The sequence below is a fragment of the Sus scrofa genome, chromosome 5 (assembly GCF_000003025.6).
Source record: "Sus scrofa isolate TJ Tabasco breed Duroc chromosome 5, Sscrofa11.1, whole genome shotgun sequence".
In the NCBI taxonomy this organism is placed as follows: Eukaryota; Metazoa; Chordata; class Mammalia; order Artiodactyla; family Suidae; genus Sus; species Sus scrofa.
The window spans coordinates 20,595,437-20,615,005 of NC_010447.5; the positions used below are offsets into that span (position 1 = coordinate 20,595,437).

The 19,569-nt window shown below is 34.2% G+C and overlaps 1 protein-coding gene across 1 annotated transcript; it reads left to right on the top strand.

Annotated features, from left to right (window-relative positions):
- On the top strand, window positions 370–7,191 carry LOC110260676 (olfactory receptor 6C3-like). Its single transcript, XM_021091763.1, has one exon. It carries the CDS (start codon window positions 5,496–5,498, stop codon window positions 6,432–6,434), a length of 939 nt encoding a protein of 312 aa, XP_020947422.1. The 5' UTR covers window positions 370–5,495; the 3' UTR covers window positions 6,435–7,191.

Consider the following 19,569-nt stretch of genomic DNA (forward strand, 5'->3'; position numbering starts at 1 on the left):
GAAGGTATTTATTTTTTTCAACATAGAAAATCTCATATACTTAATATATTTATTTTTTATTTTATTTTTTGTCTTTTGTCTTTTTAGGGTTGCACCTAGGGCATAGGGAGGTTCACAGGCTAGGGGTCGAATCACACCTGTAGCTGCCGGCCTACACCACAGTCACAGCAATGCAAGATCTGAGCTGCATCTGTGACCTACACCACAGCTCACGGCAATGTTGGATCCTTAACCCACTGAGCGAGGCCAGGGATCGAACCTACCAACCTCATGGTTACTATTCAGGTTTGTCAACCACTGAGCCACGATGGGAACTCCTCATATATTTAATATTTTTAATCAATCTCTTACTTTTTATTAAATGTATCAATCTGCATGTGTATTTTCCTATTGATCTTTAATCTAAGTAATGAGCTAATGCTTTTAAAATATCTTATATATAAAGAACTATAGGAAAGCTTAGTAAAATAGAAATCAAAATTACTTTCCTTTAGGAGTTCCTGCTGTGGTGCAACGAGTTTGGAAGCTGCTTAGGAGTGTTGGGACACAGGTTCAATCCCCCTCCCAGCACAGTGGACCCAGAGTGGCTCTGGCTTAGTTCAAGGCTGTGACTTGGATCTGATCCCTGGCCTGGAAACTCCATATGCTGTGGGGTGACCAAAAAAAAAAAAAAAGTTACTTTCCTTTATCATCCTCCTTATGATACATGGGGGATGTGTGCACCATTTATAATTTATAATTCTTTCAGCTCATTTACTGTTGTACAAACCATAAGAAGTAGATCAGCATATCTGAGTGATTTTTAAAACCACAATCAGGTGTTGGTTTTCATTACTATACTGGTCAATTCCCCATGAGGCAGTGGTCTTCAGTAATTTCTTATAATCTTAACATCATTTTGGAAGCAACTACATTACTTTTAACTCTTTAAGTGGTAATTTAAATTTATAAACTGGCTAGATATAGTCATATAGATTTAAAAAAAAAATACGTCCTAGTAGGATAATCCTGAAGGTTTAAAAATATTGAAAATTGTTGAGTTCTGTACCAATCTATTTATCTCCCCATATTACTTTCACATGATTAACTCTCTCATTTTCTATTACAGGCACTCCATATCTAGCATTTCTATCATGTACTTATTTAATTGCTATCTCAAAGGTCTCATTTAGGCATCTGTTAGGAAGAATTTTAATTTTCTTCATTTCCCCATTTTTCTTGATACAACTCCCTGTATTGTTGTTCTCCTCTTAATAATCATTACTTCTAATCATTGCTACCAGGAATATCTCACTAATCATTTCATAATTCATTACTCAAGTGGTGCACTGGAAACTCAGGTCTCCTGAGTTTAAATTTTTATGATTCTATTTTTTAGCTCTATATCTTTCAAAATGACCCTTATTGAACTATCTTTTGCTTCTTATTAAAATCTAATAATAATTTTTTCTATCATAATGCTCTTTTCAGAATTATATCTACACATCTGCCAGTACCTATAATTTAGTGTGGAAATCTTATTTTAATATCATGTTGTTCACCTTCCCTCACTAGAGTAGAGAGGCTGAAAGCATTTCAAGGTAAGGCATTTCAGCATTTCAGGTGTAAGACAGCTTAAGAAATAAGTTGCACCTATATTAAGAAGATGTGTCACTTGTTTGAGAAATAACTTTTAGAAAGAGCACTAGGAAACGACCTGGGAATTCAAATTCAAAGGTGAATGGTTGTGGTTCTATTAGATATCGTGTGAAGGGACTCATCAAGGTGGCAGAGAAGACAGATGATGTAACATGAATCTGCTTGGGAGTGGGAATGGGGAAGTTTTAATTTGGAAGTGCTCAACCTTATTAAGAGTTGTAGTACATCTTCTATGTTAAGTAAGTAGTAGATAACAGACACTTTAAAATATGTAAATAAAGCATTTCAGGATGGCTCCATGATAAATTAGGGGTTCAACTTGGATAGTGTGTTTTTTAAGCAAATTCATCCTTGTTCACATATAGCAATCAAAACTAAAAAGAATGTTGAGAGAGCCTTAGGATTTACTTGTATAAGATTGTCTTGGGTTACATATTTTTATCACATTCTGTGAAATTTAAAATTTTTAAATTTAGATAGTGCTCCAGGATCATTTGATATACTTTCTCAAAATGGGAAAAGAGGACATATAAATGATGAAGCAAAATGTAATCAATTCTTTTAAAAGATTGTATTCTTCAAATCGTATTCATGACACATATCTTTTCAGATCCATTTCATTTACTATTTTATGATTTTTTAAATTTTTATTTTTATTTATTTATTTTTTTATTTTCCCACTGTACAGCAAGGGGATCAAGTTATTCTTACATGTAGACATTTTTTCCCCCACCCTTTGTTCTGTTGCAACATGAGTATCTAGACAAAGTTCTCAATGCTATTCAGCAGGATCTCCTTGTAAATCTATTCTAAGTTGTGTCTGATAAGCCCAAGCTCCCGATCCCTCCCACTCCCTCCCCCTCCCATCAGGCAGCCACAAGTCTCTTCTCCAAGTCCATGATTTTCTTTTCTGAGGAGATGTTCATTTGTGGTGGATATTAGATTCCAGTTATAAGTGATATCATATGGTATTTGTCTTTGTCTTTCTGGCTCATTTCACTCAGTATGAGAGTCTCTAGTTCCATCCATGTTGCTGCAAATGACATAATGTCATTCTTCTTTATGGCTGAGTAGTATTCCATTGTGTATATATACCTTGTCTTCCTAATCCAATCATCTGTCGATGGACATTTGGGTTGTTTCCATGTCCTGGCTATTGTGAATAGTGCTGCAATGAACATGCGGGTGCATGTGTCTCTTCTAAGTAGAGTTTTGTCCCGATATATGCCCAAGAGTGGGATTGCGGGGTCATATGGAAGTTCTATGTATAGATTTCTAAGGTATCTCCAAACTGTTCTCCATAGTGGCTGTACCAGTTTACATTCCCACCAACAGTGCAGGAGGGTTCCCTTTTCTTCACAGCCTCTCCAGCACTTGTTATTTGTGGATTTATTAATGATGGCCATTCTGACTGGTGTGAGGTGGTATCTCATGGTAGTTTTGATTTGCATTTCTCTTATAATCAATGATTTTGAGCATTTTTTTCATGTGTTTGCTGGCCATCTGTATATCTTCTTTGGAGAAATGCCTATTCAGGTCTTTTGCCCATTTTTCCATTGAGTGATTGGCTTTTTTGCTGTGGGGTTGTATAAGTTGTTTATATATTCTATTTTACAAAAATCTGTAAAAGTGAAGAATGTTTAGTTATTATGAGTTTGGCTTAAAATCAAATAGAAAATGTCACAGAGACTACTGGAGAAAAGACAGCTTTCAGAAAAGAAACTGAGGTCATACAGGACATGAAATGTTAGGTGTGTATGCAGTATTAACATGTTGTATTTACCTTGAAGTACAATATTTTCTATGACAAACAAATTTCTTCATCTCTTTGTGTCATTTTTCATTACTAACTAAAATAAACTTTTTTGTTTCCAAATGCTTATCTATACATTTGGGGTTTTAACACAAGATGTCGAGGGTATACAGATGTTAGAGAAATCTAGACTGAAATCTCTGGAGGCAGAGGTAAAGAAAAATTTTCAATATATATTTTAACTTTTAAAACTCTTCAGTTCCCAGTGGAATACCAGTGTAACATAGAAATTTTTGATCCTTTGGGATTGGTGTTCTTAGATGTCATATCCTCCTGAGGTATTTTCATAATCATTAGCTATTTTCCTTCAGGGCATAGAAAGCATAAATACTCCATATAATTAAGTGTTGAGTAATTTGATATGGCACAGTGGGTAATACTTAGAAATGTATCAATATATAAGTAAATTATAGTAATGTGGAAATGTAACACACTGGTCAAAAAATCTGAAGAAATTCTAATTATAAATCATTTATATTTACAAAGTTGGCAAAGATAGATGAGAAAGAAATTATAAATTGAGAAGTAGAGTGAAATCCATTTATAGAGGAAAGGAATAGCAGTGTGCTGTGTTCAGCATCGTAAAAAAAGGAGTTAAATATTGAAGCAGAGATGATTTTTTTCTGAACAAATCTGTATATATGTCTTCTTCAAAAAAGATGGAGATTTTAAGTATTTTTGGCAGACTGCTTTAGGACTCAAAAAGATGAAAAGATTTGGTATGTCTAAAGTTCAAAGATCATATTTCCTGTTAGATATGTTTTCACCTACCTTTGTTCTATTTTATTATTATGTATTAACCTCCTTTTCTCCAACCTTCGAAATACTGATTTAAGGAAAATTGTGAAAGAAGATAACATGGAATACAATCATAATTTGATATTGAATAACTTCTCCTGTTAAAAATTTTCTCACATCTACAATATCTTACACAACTAAACATCACTGCATTCATAGACATGACTCCTTTTCATTTTATAATGTGAATTTTGTTAATTTTTTTAAAGTGTGTGTTTAGAAGAGTTGGTGTGGGCAATTTTTTTTTCTTTCTTAGCCCACCCATGGCTTATGGAAGTTCCTGGGGCCAGGAATTGAATCTGACCGTAGCTGTGACCTACACCACAGCTGTAGCAACACCAGATCCTTAACTCACTGTGCCGGATCCTTAACCCACTGAACCCACACCACCACAGAGACAACTAACCTGCTGTGCCACAGTGGGACCTCCAAAATTGTTGAAATAAGACAAGAAGAAATTTGACATGGTATAATTCTGATTTAAGTCTTCAGATATCAGCATCCTAGAGCGAAGCATTCTTACAATTGTTGCCATTGAGTCATTTGCATAAATGAAAAAAAATTAAAATAGATTGCTTCATAATCATGTGAATGTAAAAGGGATGTCAAGAATAATAATAGCCATTTCTTTTACCCATATATGTCTGTCTACATTATTAATGACATGATTTTGCAGCTGATCTCATTTCTCATTATCTTATCTCAGCATCCCCTGTCAACATCTCTGAATGTTACCGCAAACAACCTTTAGCTGTGTGTGTGTGTGTGAATGTGTGCTGTGTGTATGCTAGTTAAATGCAAAACATGGGTTAATACACTTGTAAGAACAGGCATCATTTTCCTTTTATTACGCAAACCTCTTAATTGAAAAGGAAACAATATTCAACCCATCTTGCCAAATATCAAATGTGGATAAAACATTTTTCTATCTTTAAAAGTCCCTCCAATGACCCTTTAATTTATTTAGACTCAGCAATCAATACATCATAAAGGTTATTTTGTGGTACAATTGCAAACTAAAGATTGAATTCTCTGTCCAGATACTCCAGAAATGCAAACTCTTGTTCTTCATGACAACCATCTTTAAAACATGAATGAACATTGTATTGTTCTATTTGAAATATATCTTTGTTAACTGCCTTCAACAGTAGTATTCATTGTTATTTTTCATTGGGATCATTGTTATCTTCTTTTCTTGTTTTTTTTTTTTTTTCCTTATGTAGACCTGGAAAAATAGAGGAAAGTAATGGGAAACCATACAAGAGTGACCATATTTATTCTAGCAGGTTTGACCAATGACCCACAACTGAAAGTTGTATTATTTATCTTCCTTCTTCTCACCTTCTTACTAAGCATCACTGGAAATCTGATCATTATCATACTCACCCTGGTGGATATTCACCTCAAGACCCCCATGTATTTTTTCCTTCGGAATTTTTCCTTCTTGGAAATTTTCTTTACTGCTACATGCATCCCTAAATGTCTTGTTGTGATGGTAACTGGGGACAAAACCATTTCCTATAACAACTGTTTCATTCAGTTGTTTTTTGTCTTCCTTCTTGGAGCATCTGAATTTTACTTGCTGGCAGCAATGTCCTATGACCGCTATGTTGCCATCTGTAAGCCCCTGCATTACACAACCATCATGAACAGTAAAATCTGCATTCAGCTTGTCCTCAGTTGTTGGCTTGCTGGGTTCTTTACCATCTTTATACCTCTCCTCCTAGTTCTAAAGCTTGACTTTTGTGCTTCCAACATTGTTGACCACTTTCTGTGTGACCCAACTGCCCTCCTGCAGATCTCCTGCTCAGACATACATCCCACTGAGACCATGGGATTCATCTCAGCTGTGGTGACACTTGTGGTCACGTTAGCAGTGGTGATAATATCATATACCTATATTGTATTAACAATTCTAAAACTCCCCTCAAGTAATCAGAGGAAAAAAGCTTTCTCAACCTGTTCGTCTCACATGATTGTGATATCCCTTTCTTATGGCAGCTGCATCTTCATGTACGCTAAACCTTCAGTCAAACAAAGAGTATCTTTTTCCAAGGGAATCGCAGTGCTCAGTACCTCTGTTGCACCACTTTTGAACCCTTTCATCTACAGTTTACGGAACCAACAAGTGAAAAATGCCTTTGTGAATATGATACATAAGATTGTTTCTTTCTCAAACAAGTGAATATGCTATTGCTCTATGTGTAAAGGAAATGAACAAAGGAGTCTCTGTTAATAACAGTTTGTTTTTAGCTTCTTCCCTTTCTCTCTCTCATTTGGTATTGATCTTTATCTCTTTTTACACTTTATTTTCACAAAAATCTTTGTTCCAAAGAAGCTAATTTTATTTATATTCTTAAATAGAAACTTTTTCCTCATCTAATTTCCTTTTCCTGTGATTATATGAAAGAAGTTAATGTAGTTTTTTCAGTCTTTTTTTGTCTTTGAATTCTAGGTAATCAAGAATGTAAAATATTTTTCATTTAAATTATATCTAATGTAGCATGGAATATAAATATTTTTACCATCTTTTATTTGTATTTAGTTACTACCTACCCTTAAGACTAATTAATATTCTTTTATATTTTTGTAATACTTTCAATTCATTGATGTACACTCTATTCAATGAAATGAAAGAAAATTGTAACAGATTAGCTATTAGAGTTTATGTTCAAATTAGAAAATATTTATTTAAAAAATGACTGTTGGAGTTGCTGTCATGGCTCAATGGTTAACGAATCCGACTGGGAACCATGAGGTTTCTGGTTTGGTACCTGGCCTCACTCAGTGGGTTAAGGATCCGGCATTGCTGTGAGCTGTGGTGTAGGTCGCAGACGTGGCTTGGATCCCACGTTGCTGTGGCTGTGGCGTAGGCCGGTGGCTATAGCTCCGATTAGACCCCTAGCCTGGGAACCTCCATATGCCGCAGGAACGGCCCAAGAAATGGCAAAAAGACAAAAAAAAAATTAAAAAAAAAAGAGTATAAAATGTGGGTGCAGCCCCAGAAAAAAGAAAAAACAAACAAACAAAAAAAGACTGTTATGTTTCCATATAAACCAGTTGTTTGGTCTCTATTTGAGAATCTTTAACATTTATAAGTATTTAAAATTATTAACTTTTACACGTGTTTAATTATAAATGGGAAATGCATTATTTTACTGTTTTATTTTTTAAATTAATAATGAAATACAATAGTTATTAAGTTTGAGGAATAGTTATACCCAATAAACACTGTCTTCAACTACTTGGGATACTTCTGACGCTAGTTGGAGAGTGAATGTAAATGTTGAATTAAGGAGAACAATATTAATAAAATGTATTTATTCTTTCTGAGTTTCATAGACATGGGCATAAAGATATATTCCTATATCCCCTACCAAAGAAACCAAAATAGTAGAATTACCTAAAATTTCCCTTAAGGAATTTTGAAATGCAGATAATAATCTGGTTTTGGGACATCAAAACAATTTCTGTGTTTGACCAGAATTTCAAGAGCACAGAATGTGAAAAAAAGATTTGTAACATAGTGAGACCACCTTACACAAGTAAAACCTATGGTGCTCTCAATATTCTTTTTAGTTTTGATTCTGTTACATGTGAATCAGGATGAGTTTGCTTTAAAAAAAAAATACTGTCTATGCTAAATCACTAATCTGTGGAGCTATCCTGAAATGCTTTACTTATATATTTTAAAATATCTGTTATCTACTGCTTACCCAACATAGAATTTGTGTGTGTGTGTGTGTGTGTGTGTGTGTGTGTGTGTGTGTGTGTGTTTTTAGGGCTGCACTCCTGGCTTATGGAGATTCCCAGGCTAGGGGTCCAATCAAAGCTACAGCCACAGGCCCACACCACAGCCACAGCAATGCAGATCCGAGCCACATCTGCGACCCACACCACAGCTCACGGCAACGCCGGATCCTTAACCCACTGAGCAAGGCCAGGGATTGAACCCGCAGCCTCATGGTTCCTGGTCAGATACATTTCCGCTGCGCCATCACGGGAACTCCCGATGTTCTACCACTCTGAATAAGGGTCTAGCACTTCTAAATTAAAACGTCCCCATTCCCTCCCACTCTTCCCACTCCTAAGCCAATTAATGTTACATCATCTGTCTTCTCTGCCACCTTGGTTAGTCTATGACATATCTCTTCATATGATATCTAATAGAAGTGCAACCATTGGCCTCTGAATTTGAATTCCCAGGTAGTGTCGTAGTGCTGTTTCTAAAAATTATTTCTCAAACAAGTGACACATCTTCTTAATACAGGTACAACCTATTTCTTAAGCGATCTTCCACCTGAAATGTTGAAATACACTTTACCCTGAAATGCTTTTAGCCTCTCTACTCTAGCGGGGGAAGCTGAACAACAAACATAATATTATCATAAGATATCCATTTTGTTGACTACTCACTAAATTACAGGTACTGGTAGCTGTTTTAAATATAATTCTGGAAACAATGATGTGATATTATAATTGTTATTAGCATTATGCATAAGAGCAAAATGGAGTACAGTAATGAGAAGATCATTTTGAAAGACACAGAACTAGACAGTAGAATGGTGAAAATGTAAACTCAGGAATCCTGAGTTTCCAGTACACCAGTTGAGGAGTAATAATTAATGTGATGATCAATAAAAAAATCACAAGTAGAAATGATTAAAAGTAATGATTAGTAAAAGAGAAAAACAATATACGAAGATGGATCGAGAAAAATGGATTAATTAATAAAATTAAAATTATCCCTAACAGAAGCTAAATTGGACTTGGAGTTGAATAACACTGTAAAAGTAATATGAATAACAATATGGACAAATACAGGACTCAAAAGTTTTCATCAATTTTAACTTCCAGTATAATTGTGTTATAAATATATATATATATATATATATATAAATATATTCAAAAATCTGTTTGGTAAATATAGCCAATATTTAAATGGCAAAATAAATCTTCAAGTATAGACAATACAGAATTGAAAAAGAGTTAAAAATAATGAAGATGTTTAAAAATAATAAAGATCATAAGAAATTATAGAAGACCATTTCCTCATGAAGAATTGCCCAGCAAAATAATTTCAACAAACACCTAATTCTGCTTTGAAAATCACTTGTTTAATCAGAATACTGTAGTTTGACAACAATAAATGTGTTGAAAGAATTATAAATTATGCATAACCCCTTACATATTATAAGGAAGATAAAATTAAAGAAAGTATTTTTTGTCTTTTATTTATCTTTCCTATATTTATATTTCTTCCCATATATAACATAGATTTTGTAAAGCATCAACTCATTACTTGGACTAAATATAAATTGATTAAATAAGTGGGTATATTGGTACGTTTAGCAAAAAGAAGAATAATAATTTTAAAATAATAAATGAGGTTTTTCTGCAGGGTAAAAGAAATGAATGCTTCAGGGGTTATAAATTAAATTCAGAATTGGGTGGGGAAATGAAATAATGGAACTATAACATTTGTAAATATAACCTGGACCTGGACTTAAACATCTGTTTTTGAGGGAAAGATTGGAATAGCCAAGTAAAAGTTAGTTGATACTAATATTTATAATTTATTTCAATTATTTTTTCTTCAATATAATTAGAAAGTGTAATTCAAAAAACATATGCTTTTACTCCTTAAAATATTCATATGGTAGGAGTCAAACTGAAAACAATAAGACAAATTCTGCCAAATAGGAACTATTCAAGCTATCAAAGAGGAGAGAAATTTTAGGATATCCAGATCTGTAAACCAGTTTATTAGAGGACGTTAAATATCACGTGATATTTATGCAGAAAAAAATACATGCTCATGAACAGAATTCTGAAAAAGTGTTTTTCTTTAGTTGTCAGTAAAAAAAAAAACACACACACTTTATTACTTTAAACTAATCATTTTCATTGTGTAGTTTTGGTAAGATTCATAAAAGGGAAATAAGAACCAGTTATTGGAGACAGAGTTCATTTAGCTTAGCCTGACAGATGAACCTTTTGGCAAATTGCTTTTTTTCCTATTTCTGTTTTGCAAGAAAAAGGTTGAGAATGATGGAGAATTTTTTCTGTTTTTCCAGCCAAATCCCTTCCTCAAAATTTTAATGTATTTTTTCCTCTAAAATTTCTCCTTCTTAAGAATCTCATTCACACTGATGTATATTCCGAAATCCCTGATAACCACTGTGACCACAGACTAAACAATTCCCTAAGGTATTCATAGTCCATTTTTTCCCATCTCTTTGTTTTCTCCCTAAACATAGTTGATAAATCCTAAGCATCAAGCAAGGAAAACAGAGACCCACAAGTGCAAAGCAGCACCCGCTGATAAAGAATCTCAAGAAATCCCTGTTGTTTCCTAATGTCCGAAGACAAAATTTGATATTTATGACTTGCCAAGGTGGAAGAGCCTGCGTCAATACCTAGACTTTTAGGTCACAACACCGAAATCATAGACTCCAAGCAGAAGTACAATGAATCCATCATTTCTCCCATAGCATGAAACACGTATTTGAATAACCTCATTCCATTTTAGTTAAGCTTTTCTTCCCTAACCTGTGTGCTACAATGAATTTAATTATATCTGTGCAATTAATTATCACCCTGTACCTTTAACACTTGCATACAGTTTTGAATATCCAGTAAAAAAAAATATAATCATACTAGAGGGAGATACAAAGCCAAAAATCCACAAAAATCACAGAAATAGAAAGAGACCCAAGAATAGACACATGTATTTACTTTAGAGTTTGTAGATAATTAGAATATCTACAAATATCTACAAATATTAAAAAGATATTTGACTTTTTAAGTGTTTTTGGAAAACTGCTTTGGTATTCAAAAAAGGTAAAAGATTGGTATGTCTAAAGTTTAAAGACCATATTTCCTGCTAGTTACGTTTAATCTAATTTGTTCTATGTTTACCATTAAAAAAAATAACCTCCTTTTATAGCCTTTCAAGTTCTGATTTAGGAAAAATGGTGAAAGAAAATATATGGAGTACAGTGATAATTTGATACTGGAAATGTTTCCTTTTAAAATTTATCAGGTTGGTCACAGTATCCAACACAACTAAATATTAGTGCATACATAGGTCTGCTTTCTAATGCGAAATTTGTTCATTTCTTTACAGTTTGTGCTGGGAGTAGTGTGTGTAACTGTTGAATTTTGACAAAGAATTTGAATTTATCATTTTGACCTAGTTTTTTAATATATGAATTCCTACAATTGTTGTCATTGAGCTATTTGAAGAAATGAAAAAAAATTTTATGATAGATTACTTCATAATTATGTGAATCCAAAGGAAATGTCCAGGAAAAATAATACTCATTTATTTTAACTGTATTTGTCTGCATTATTAACTACATAATTTTGACAGCAGATCTTATTTCCTTATCTTAATATCCTGAGTAAATGGTACTGGTTTAAATAGGTCTATAGAAATGGAGTACTTAGGTGTGGAGTGAGGGGAAGCATTCTCTGGTCCTATGATTAGGTCTTAGTCCTATGTAAGCCTATGCCTCCGGACTATAAACTTCACAAATGCTCCTTATTTTTCTTCTCCCTGCTTAGATGGAAAAGAATGACTACAGTGGGTTTGATTTGGATATTTCTTCTCTCACATGGAAGGCTGGAGGGTACTAGAGTTGGGTATTTCTTTCTCCCAGTTCAGTTAGGTTTGGACAATGTCCCAGCTGGTTAGGCATTGGTTAACTAGTTTTCCTTGGACCTTTTTAGGAACAGAATGCTCTGATGTGTTTCAACATGGCTCCTTTCTTCTGCTCCCTGCCAGAAGCATTAGGTGATTTTCTGTGATGTTTATTTTTGAACGTGGCCATGCTTCTGGAAGCAAATCTCACAATTTTGTGGAGGTTTCACTTTTTACTGGTCTCTTTAGAGATTTTAACTCTCCAGGTTGACCACATTAAATCTCCAGCAACTCATGTGTTAACAGACTCAGGTTTTCCTATGGTGGCACGGGTGCCTATGGCAGTTTCCACCATTGAGTCTCTGCTCCAATAAGTCTTGACTACCTGTATTCACCTGTCCAATTCACCTTACTCGAGTACAGTTGTTTACCCTGTGTCCTTCCTGCTCTGTAGATGCAAAAAGTTGTTGATTTTTCAGTCTGTTCATCTTTTTTCCTGTTGTTAGAATCGTGTGGTTATCTCCAAGTTCTTACACACATACCTGAAAACTGGAAGTGTCAGATGTCTTTGAAAGCATTATTTTTGTCTTTAGAATCGCATTTCTATATGCTTTTTGCATGAGTATTGATCTGCCTCAAGCTACTCCATCTTATAGAAACATAAGCCTCCACATATTAGTTTTTATTTAATTCTTCTAATAATGTGCAGATTGAGTTTTATAATCCTATTTTTGAAATGAAGACAGTAAAGCTTTTATAAATTTTCTAGCACACAACATGAATAAATATCAAAGCCTGAACCTAATTCTCTTATATTAGAACTCTGCTTTATTTTTATTTTTATTTTTTGTTTTTATTTCTTTTTTATTTTTTGCTTTTTAGAGCTGCACCCATGTCATATGGAGGTTCCCAGGCTAGGGGCTGAATTGGAGCTGTAGCCCCGGGCCTATGCCACAGCCACAGACAGCAACATCAGATTCAAACCGCGTCTGCAACCTACACCACAGCTCACAGCAGCGCTGGATCCTTAACACACTGAGGGAGGCCAGGGATTGAACCCGAAACCTCATGGTTCCTCGTCGGATTCATTTCCGCTTCACCATGACAGGAACTCCTAGAACTCTATTTTTTAAATCATCATGATAAACTCTCTTCCTCTGATGTTCTTGCAGTAACATTAGCACTTACTTAGCAAGGTAAAAATGGTTTTTGAAACTTTTGACCCCTAAAACTAATAAAAGTTATGTATACTTGAAAAATTTAATAAAAATTAAAGATTAATATAAAAATGGCTCTTTTAGTGGATATGCAGTTATACAGATTAGCTGTGATGTGATGCTAGTTATAATGATTAGCTGTAATATGAACAAGTAGATCATCATGAGCCTCAAATTAGCTTAATCTCCAAACATAATTTTATCAAATGTTAGGTGACTCAGAATAATTTAGAATATTTAACAAGTATTTTCACACAAGATTTTTGTACAATTTTTGATGAACATGTAATTCAGCAGAAAAATTAGATAATATTGAAAGTATTATTTTAGTAAAAACATTATAATCAAAAAATAATCAAGAAATGATGGGATCAATCACATAAATTACTTAGTACAAAGGAGCAAGTTTGCTGATTGAAAAAAATACTTAATGTAGTAGAAAAGTTTTTTTTCTGAATGTGGCCAATTATATTTGGTTTTAAATAAGCTGTAATATTACATTTTATGATATACTGAACACTCTTTATAAAGTTGGTACCTAAATGACAGCCAAATATCTCCATCAGTTAGTCTATTACATAAATTACACAATGTAAACCTGAATAGTACATAATGATAACTTGTCAAAGTATGAAACCACATACGGAAGTTCTCAAAGTTTTGGAGTTTTGTTTTTCTAACATTACCATTATTAAAAATCTAAAGGAGGGGCATGAAGAATTAAATCACAAGATCATGAAATGAGTAATATTTGAGCCTGTAAAATAAGCAGAGAAGTACAGCAGTAAGGCTGGTGTTTGCATATTATATGTGCTGTAGTTAAGGGTTAAACTGACATTTTTTTTAGTTTCTTAAACCTAATGAATTTAAAATATAGCTCACATTTTCCCCAATATATTTAACAAGCCAATACATTTTAACTAAGTTCCTTTTGTGAATCCTACAGTGCAATATAAAATACTCCAAAAGTTTAAATTATTTTGATTATTCCAGTTGCAGAAATTATTTTATTTCATTAGTTATTACTATATGCATGGGTAAGTAACCTGGTTTGGAGCTAGGAAACTCGTATTTCATCACCCAAAGTATAAACTAAACAACACTGCAAACAAACAGGCACAACAGTGTAATCCTGGGTAAGAAGCTAAATGTAAAAAATATATACATACCAAGTTTATATCCCTTATGTATTAGGGGAAAAGTAGTGACTATCACTACTACAAAGATAACCTGTCCCTCTCAAATAGTATATTTTACAGATTATTTGTAAAGATATCACCATATTTATAGTATAGATCTTTTTAAAAATAATACTACAAGTTTCAATAAAAAAACTAGTGTGAATTTTTTTCCTTTATACAGATTCAGTAGTATTTTCAAGCAAACTAAACAAAAAGTTTGCAATCCCAGCACATGAGAAATAAGGCCTCTTTTTTTCATATTGGCAAAACAAAATATGTTAAAAAAATTTGCCCTCCCCTACATTTTTCTATAGCTGTAATAGTTCATATACTCATTATTTCTTTCTTTCTTTTTGTCTTCTGTCTTTTTAGAGCCACACCCGCGGCACAAGGAGGTTCCCAGGGTGTGATTAGGGGCTTTTCTGTTTTTTTCTCCTCTGTTTCACTACTGGATGTTCTTGTCCTAAGTTTCACAGAGCCTTCTTTAAAAATATCTCCAAATCCAATTCCTTGGATTTTCTTTGGCTGGGTAGGAACTGATCCAGATGTGGCTTCATTCCCATTCCCGGAGAGGTCGACCCAGTCAAAACTGTTTCTGAATCCTCCTGGGCTTCATGAATTTCGCCATCATCTGTTACCTCTAATTCCTTCCAAAAGTTTGAGGGAAACAGTGCCGACTTGTTGTTCAGGGTTCAGGGTTCCACCCCACCAGCCTTCCTCTGCTTCTTCACTAATATCGATAATGTTTCCCAATTTCAGCTCCACTTCAGCCTCATTTTGTGGAATGTAGTCAAAGTCAACCTTACACTGAGGTTTCTTGGTTTTCTTCTTAATGTTTTTCGTTTGTGCATGTGGCTGAATTCCTCCAGCTAGAAGTCCACAGGTGCTGATTCGTTGTACAAGACTTGAAACATTCCCTTGCTTTTCCCATTTGATAGGCAAATTTTCACCCTTGAATTCTGTCTCCCTCTTAATTTCCTTAGTAAAATTGTCAGGAAACATTCCTATGCTCCCATTCAGTTCTCCTTCCAGCCATCCTTCCTCCTAGTTTTCACACATCCCTGATGATTTTCCCCAATCTGAATAGTTAATTCATCATGTACAGAATCATAGTCATGCTCCACAATGTAGTCGACTCAGAGCCCAACCCTCTGGCTCCCTCCATGCCCGGGGTTCTCAGTCGCGACAACAAAGACTCGAAAAGTTCTGAATTAAGAGACAGGTTGCTTTACCTATATCTGTTTAGAACTTAGCTCTTAATTAAGTTATGTGACATTGGTCAAATTATTTTCCCTCAGTGGCATGCCCTTGTTTTTGGTAAGCTGAGAGAAGGTGGGAATCACTTCTATTTTGATTCCATGGTATCTCCAGTGTTTACATAGTATCTAATGATAGCAAGTCTTCAACAAGTATTTGTTGAATGCATAACAAAGTGATTGAATTAACAGACTTTTTGGTTGGTGGTTTTTTTTACATTCTTTTTTTGGGTGGGGGAGCGTACCTGCGACATATGGAAGCTCCTAGGCTAGGGGTCTAATTGGAGCTGCAGCTGCTGGCCTACACCACAGCCACAGAAATGCAGGAACTGAGCCATGTCTGGGACCTACACCACAGCTCAGGGCAACACTGGATCCTTAACTCAATGAGCAAGGCCATAGGTCAAACCTGCATCCTCATGGATACTAGTCAGATTCTAAACCCATTGAGTCACAAGGGGAACTCCTTTTTTGTCATTTCTAAAATTAGACTGAAAGAAATAGGATGTATAAATTCTTGTAAAATTCTTGTAAAATTTTTTGATTTCATTATCCGCTGGAACCCAGCCCACCAAGTAAAGGGACCTCTGGATGGTAGATCCGCCTCAACAATTAGCATCATTACAGTTACAGAAAAATGAACTGAAAAGATTCTTGGAAGAGACTAAAGAGTTTAATGGGTATTTTATCCAATTTTTCCCATACCTTTCAATGGGAAGTCACTGAGCACTGAGCACTACATTCCATCTCACACTTCTTTTAATTGTTCTCTAATTTTTGAATAATTTAGTTGACAGTTAAAAGCTTAAAGATCCACTTATGGAGACATTTTACTCTATAAGAATAGAAAAGGTAATATTTCCACTTAAAATCCCAGTATTTTACTCAGTAAGATTAAAAAAAAAAATCTTCAGAGACATCCTCATGAGGAAAATTTAGGAAACCTCTTCTAAAACTTTTGCACATTTGGTTATTTTCACATAAACATAAGGCAAAACCTTCCATATGCTGCTGGCCTACTTCTCATGTCCTTTTTCTCTGTGGACATTGTTCCTCAAGTTTCCTGTTTCGGTGTTGGTACTAATGTTGATAACATGTTTATAATCCTAAGCGTGTTTTCCTCCTGGCCCTCTTTGGCACACTGAGTCGCTGGAGCATCTCCCCTGAGCCTTGGGCATATACGGTAGAGAAAATATCACATGGCTTATCCAGGTTACAATCCATATAGAAATTATATCCAGAAAGGCCCACAGTAACTCCGTATCTTGCTTCTCTTCAGTATTTTTGCTCTCTTGACTACAATAGAAAATGTATCAAAAAATCATAGCTATGGAAATAAAATAATTGGAAATGTATTAAGAGAGTGATTTTTAGAAAGGCTGGATTTTTTAACCTAAAACTGAAATAGTTGCATTTTTTCCATAATTTCAACCAGCTGATGTGATGCATTTGTATAACAAATAGAGGTAAGACTGTAATGTTAAAGCCAATGAAAACTTTTCCTTTTTTTTAGCTCTGATTCATTATTTATTAGCTCAACTTTTCATCACATTGAGTCGAATAATTTGGGGATGCCATTTCTTTCTGTAGATACCAAAGAAATGAAAAATGAGCATGGTTGCATTTCCTGTTTGGTGTACTAATTTATTACTTTACTAATTTTTGGAAAAATTGCTCTCTGAATTTGGTCCTACTCATTGAATATAGGTTTAATAAGTAGCACATGCATCAGTTTCAGGCAGAAAGAGTTTAGAATTCCAGTCTTATCATTACCTAGATGTATGAAATTGCTTATATTATTTAAACTCTCAGTGTCAGTTTCTCCACACTCAACATAGTGTTATTGTAATGAGTCGATGACAAAGCTTTAACATTATCTCTCAAATGAGTTTCCTCAGAAATGTTATTATTACTTTACAGTGGGACTATCTTTTTCAACTGTGACAACTGATTTTATTTTTAGAAATAATAAAGATGACAGTATTTACGGTGTGAGTGTATGAGATAAAAATTTATATAACTGGATTTTACTTTTAATTATCCCTTGTAATAATTCCATGAACTATTATTATTTTCCTAGTAAAAAAAAAAATCTAAAACTCAGAAAGAGTTGTATTTTTTATACATTTCTCCTGAAATGGAAAAGCTAGGGGTTGCTCTAATAATCCCACACATTATAAATTAAAATTAAGTTCTGATGCTATACATTTTAAAAGAATTTTTCCTTTTTAAGTTAAAAATTACCTTCAAATACAGATGCTAGTTAACAAATTGAGACAATCAGGAGAGAAAGAGAACATCTCTATAAAAACCCACAGATTTTGCAAGTGATTTAGGGGATTACAGTTTTTCCTTCATTATTCTTCTTCATACTGCTTTCACTGACTGGTTTGACCTGACTCCCCTTTGCCATTAGCAAAAAAGAAAGGTCATTTTTTTTTTTTTAAGGGGACTCAGAGAATTAATTGTAGGACTAATTGTAGGACTACTTAAAGGCAGCCTTAGAGTAATAATCTGAAAGTAATCTAAATTGATTCTTCTTATGAATTTTTGTCATGTAGTCATGATGAAGTTCTTACATGGTATTGAGAGTCAGCAAACACAGATGGAGCAGAATGAATCATTCCAGAAACAGACAGGTGGCTATAAAATCAAAGTTTACTCAAGATAGTCAAATTCAACCAATATTCTGTTCTCTTCTGTGACAGATTCACCTGGCATATTAACCTAACACCAAGAAAAAGATTGTCAAGTCATAGAGAAAGATAGAGAATTGGAAAACTACCCAGTAATGTTGAGGGTGCTAATTGCCTTGAGGACGTATGTGTTCACAAAGATACTTATGACTTCATAGGGGTCTTAATATAAGAAAGGAGAGTTCAGTACACATAGAGAATGTGGGAAGATAATTTAGGTTTCCAATTATATCATGGAATTTAGGGAGCCTCCCACCCAACTCCTCATAATTTAAATAAAATTAGGAAAAAAGATCTCAATCTTTAGTAGACATTTAAATAATGTTGCTTCTTTAAATTGGACAATTCGGGGGTACCAATTCGGGGGTTCTTTTCTCTAGAGGACATCCTTACAACTGACTATGGACATTCTTGCAATTTACTATGAAAATGTCCTGAAAATCATTTCCAGTTGTTTTATTTTACACAATGGCAAGCATTTGCTTATTGAGTAGGTGAAGTCTCCCTTTCAGTGAGCTGCAAGCCTGATTCAACAATGAGATATCCAAGACATTCAAATTCTTTAAGAAGAAAGATACAGGAAGGAATATAAAGCTTGGGATCAGAAGTTCCAGAGACGAGGAAAACAATGTGGATGGGTAGGTAGGAAGGAAAATCTGAAATGATGCCTTAGAGACTTGGCTGTGTTCTTCATTACTTCACCCAGACACCCCAGGAGTGGCTGACAGATCACATCCCAGAAATGATTGCAGAACAGAGTCAACCACAGCTGTTGGTCACAGAGGATTTTCATTTGAGAACAATGACTTATGTTTGTAAATGTCCATCACATCCTTTAATTGCCATACATTTGTTTATAGGATGTGTAATTGTGACATCTGTTTTCCTTGTCAGTACTCTTAAGACTTTTTCTCTAGTCCCTGAGGAATATCAAAATAGAGAAAATGTTAATTTTTTTGTGAATCTCACATGCTTTCCCATTAGCATTGTCCATCATATATCTTAGCTAGAATTTTCCTTAAATTGACAGGAGCAACACTTTTTGCTATAGAGTGAGGTGAGCAAAAAGAAGGCTCAGGATTTTAAGGGAAAAAAATTTGAAAAATTTCATAATAGTTTCACCAAATCTATATCTTGAAATTAAATATTCATTCTATTGCAAAAACTTCTATCACTGGAATGTAAACTATAGGAGTTAATGAGAATTCACAGAATGAGTGATATTAAAATGAACTGGTCAATTAATTGAAGGAACTCGTAGATAACTTTTTTTTTTTTTTTTTTTTTGTTGCTATTTCTTGGGCCGCTCCCGCGGCATATGGAGG